Source organism: Sphaeroforma arctica, assembly GCF_001186125.1.
Source record: "Sphaeroforma arctica JP610 unplaced genomic scaffold supercont1.203, whole genome shotgun sequence".
Classification (NCBI taxonomy): Eukaryota; class Ichthyosporea; order Ichthyophonida; genus Sphaeroforma; species Sphaeroforma arctica.
This window is the reverse complement of record NW_014040355.1, coordinates 37142-40206: the sequence shown is the minus strand read 5'-3', so window position 1 is coordinate 40206 and position 3065 is coordinate 37142. Positions and strand designations below refer to the sequence as shown.

The 3065-nt window shown below is 37.6% G+C and overlaps 1 protein-coding gene across 1 annotated transcript; it reads left to right on the top strand.

Moving 5' to 3' along the window:
• Positions 1 to 1537: 1537 nt before the first annotated feature.
• SARC_03828 (hypothetical protein) lies at positions 1538 to 2980 on the top strand (the record flags this gene model as incomplete). The annotated part of the gene is made up of 3 exons (XM_014302361.1): positions 1538 to 1630; positions 2167 to 2265; positions 2855 to 2980. 3 exons carry the CDS (start codon positions 1538 to 1540, stop codon positions 2978 to 2980), a joined length of 318 nt encoding a protein of 105 aa, XP_014157836.1.
• Positions 2981 to 3065: the final 85 nt, after the last annotated feature.

The window sequence follows — 3065 nt, the reverse complement described above, 5'->3', positions numbered from 1 at the left end:
ATATATATGTGTGTGTGTATGTATGTACGTAAGTATGTATGTATACATGTATGTATGTATGCATATACATATATGTGTCCTTGTCTGTGTCTGTGCCTGTGTTTGCGTGTGTGTGTTTGCGTGTTAAAACACGTATGTGTTTATATTTATGAGTATACCTCCTTATTTCAGCGTACTGCTGTACGTTGTCTCCTGCCAATAGTCTTCTAATCGGTGTTCCTTCACATCCGTCCTACTGAATGCGTACATATCATCACTTCACTTGTACACCTACTCTTAGCATTTGCCTAAAGTCTGCACGCGCCTCTAGTCTTTTCCCCACAAGCCGCTATCTCTCGGCGTACTTCCTTGTCTATTGCCAGGCTTTTTCTCGTTTTTATATCTTTGTTTCGGATCCTTGAGTGTTGTTCTTTTTATGTCATATCAGCGTATATAGTGATAATTTTATATCATTCCATCGTATTAGTGTTTATGTCACTTTTCGCAATATGTTATTGTATATTGATCGCATTAAGTGTTTTTACCTCGCTTTTCGCAATACCTTAGTGTATGGGGTTTAGGGTTATAATAGAGGTTAGTTATGTATATTTATCGCATAGAACCTTTCAATCTTTCGACTGAACAGCTCGGCCAAACGCCGTTGCATTTTGCTGCGGAATTTGGGCATTCCGATTTCATCGCGTTTCTGATAGACCGAGACGCTCAAATCCAAGTACAGGATCGGGTATGTAAAATATATATGTATATGTATATATATATATATATATATATGTATGTATGTATGTATGTATGTATGTATGTATGAATTTATATATATATATATATATATTTATATGTACAATGTAATTTAGGCTCTTATACGCTTGTATCTACATGTATGTATGCTATCATACAAGTATAATTGTAATTGCTCTATTGTGTTTATCGTGGTTCATGGTATTTGTGTGGCCTCACGCAGGTATGTAAATAGGCAGGCTGGAAGGTCTTAATAGTGACCGCGAGTGTAGCCGACTCTGTTATTAATATATCCTGCTATAGACTCGTATTATTATTTTGTACGTTGGCCGTCTTGTGTTCGATTTTGTGTGCCTGCTTGTTTGTATGTACGCATGAGCATTTATAAATTCATGTATATAAATACACATGTATGGTAGTATGTGATCGAGTATTTATATATATCTATATGTGATTGGCCATGCTGCGTTTACGTTTACTTTTATAGGGCCTCGTGGTATGTCGGCTACAATGCTGAGAGACTATATCTCGTGTGCTGTCGCACTTCTGTTCTCCACTGTCCATTGTTTACGCTAAGTGCGTGAGTATCTGTACCAGCTTACCTTGGCAAAATCTGCGGTGTTTTTGGGTTTTTGGGTTTTTAGAGTTAACAAACACTTACCAATGTAAGAAATCACACAACGCGATTGAAAAATATCTGGTTCTCAATCTGACTGCATTGGGATCTGTCCAACACATTTGTCGTATCTCTCTCATTTTCTGTCGTATTTTTTTTCCGATGTCGTAAACTGAGCAGCAAGGGATGACCGCACTCCACATCGCAGCCAAAGAAGGCCAGACCAAAGCGCTGCACAATCTCATACTGTTGGAAGCTCCCGAAGATGCCCAGGATCGGGTATTTAACATACAACATAATATACGACATCGTAAAACACGGAACTGTCTTGTATATATAGCACGTACACGCGACGCAATAGAGAAGTCAGCAAAAAAATGTGAATGACATTTTAAATAACACATGATATATAATAAGATCGATTGTTCGACTGTATTACCTGTTACATAGATCGTGCAACATTGCGGGTACGAAATAGCACGTCTTGCTGTTCGTGGTCCTTCTCTGTGTGTCGTATTTCCTTTGAACCACTCACTCACTCATACAATATTACCCAACCTTGATAAGTGGTCATTTCAAATAACACAACGACCTCTTGTAGCAGAACCGTTCTGCGTTTCTTTCTGCCATCTTTATTATTAATATCGTACATAAGTAATTTATGTGCACATAAAACTTTATAGCTTCTCAGTACTATAGCATGCGTGCATAATGTTCAAAATACGCACATGGAACTATAGCATGCGTGCATAATGTTCAAAATACGCACATGGACACTTGTGTATTAATATAATGACTCTTTGTTTTATTTATAGGATGGCGATATGCCGTTACACCTCGCAGCATGCGCGGGGCACGTTGATGCGGTTGACTTGCTTCTCCAATCAGATCTGGATATTGACATCAGAGGCAGTGTATGTGAGATAACCTCCATGGACGCATATATATATATATATATATGTGTGTGTGTGTGCGTGTGTGAGTGTGTGTGTGGTGTGTATGTTGTATGTGTGTGTGTGTGTGTGTGCGTGCGTGTGTGTGTGTATGTTGTATATATGTGTGTGTGTATTCATATATATATATATATATATATATATGTGTGTGTATTCTATGCATATATATATATATATATATCTATATAGTGTATATGTATATGTATAAGCATCTGAATATTCAATTCTAAGCGCATATTCAACTGCAAAATCATATACCTTTCTCTCTGTACAAATATATATATGTCTACTGGCTTTATATATGTATCTGAACTCATTTGTACACGTACATTGATGTACGTGTATATATAATTCCGGCTTGAGCGAGAAATTAGGTTTCGGCAGCTAAGTTTCAACCATAGTGTGTTTGTATGTCTGTATCTAGCTCAAAGGTTCTAGGACAATATTAAAATTAAGTTCCACCAATCAAAATAAAAATTGCCCTGTTTGATTCATTGTTCGCGTATCTGACTTCAAACGTTTTCTGTTTATTTATGGATTCTATTTATAGGACAGCGACACCGCACTGATGCAGGCCACCGGAAATGCCGAGGCGCAAACAGTGGAACGATTAATACAGTTGGGTGCCGATGTTGACATACCCAACGATGTATGTGTGTACGATGCGAAAGTGTAGACATACATGGTGATAGAGATTATGTAGTGGGATGGATGAATATACCCAACGATGTATGTGTGTACGATGTGAAGTATAGACATGT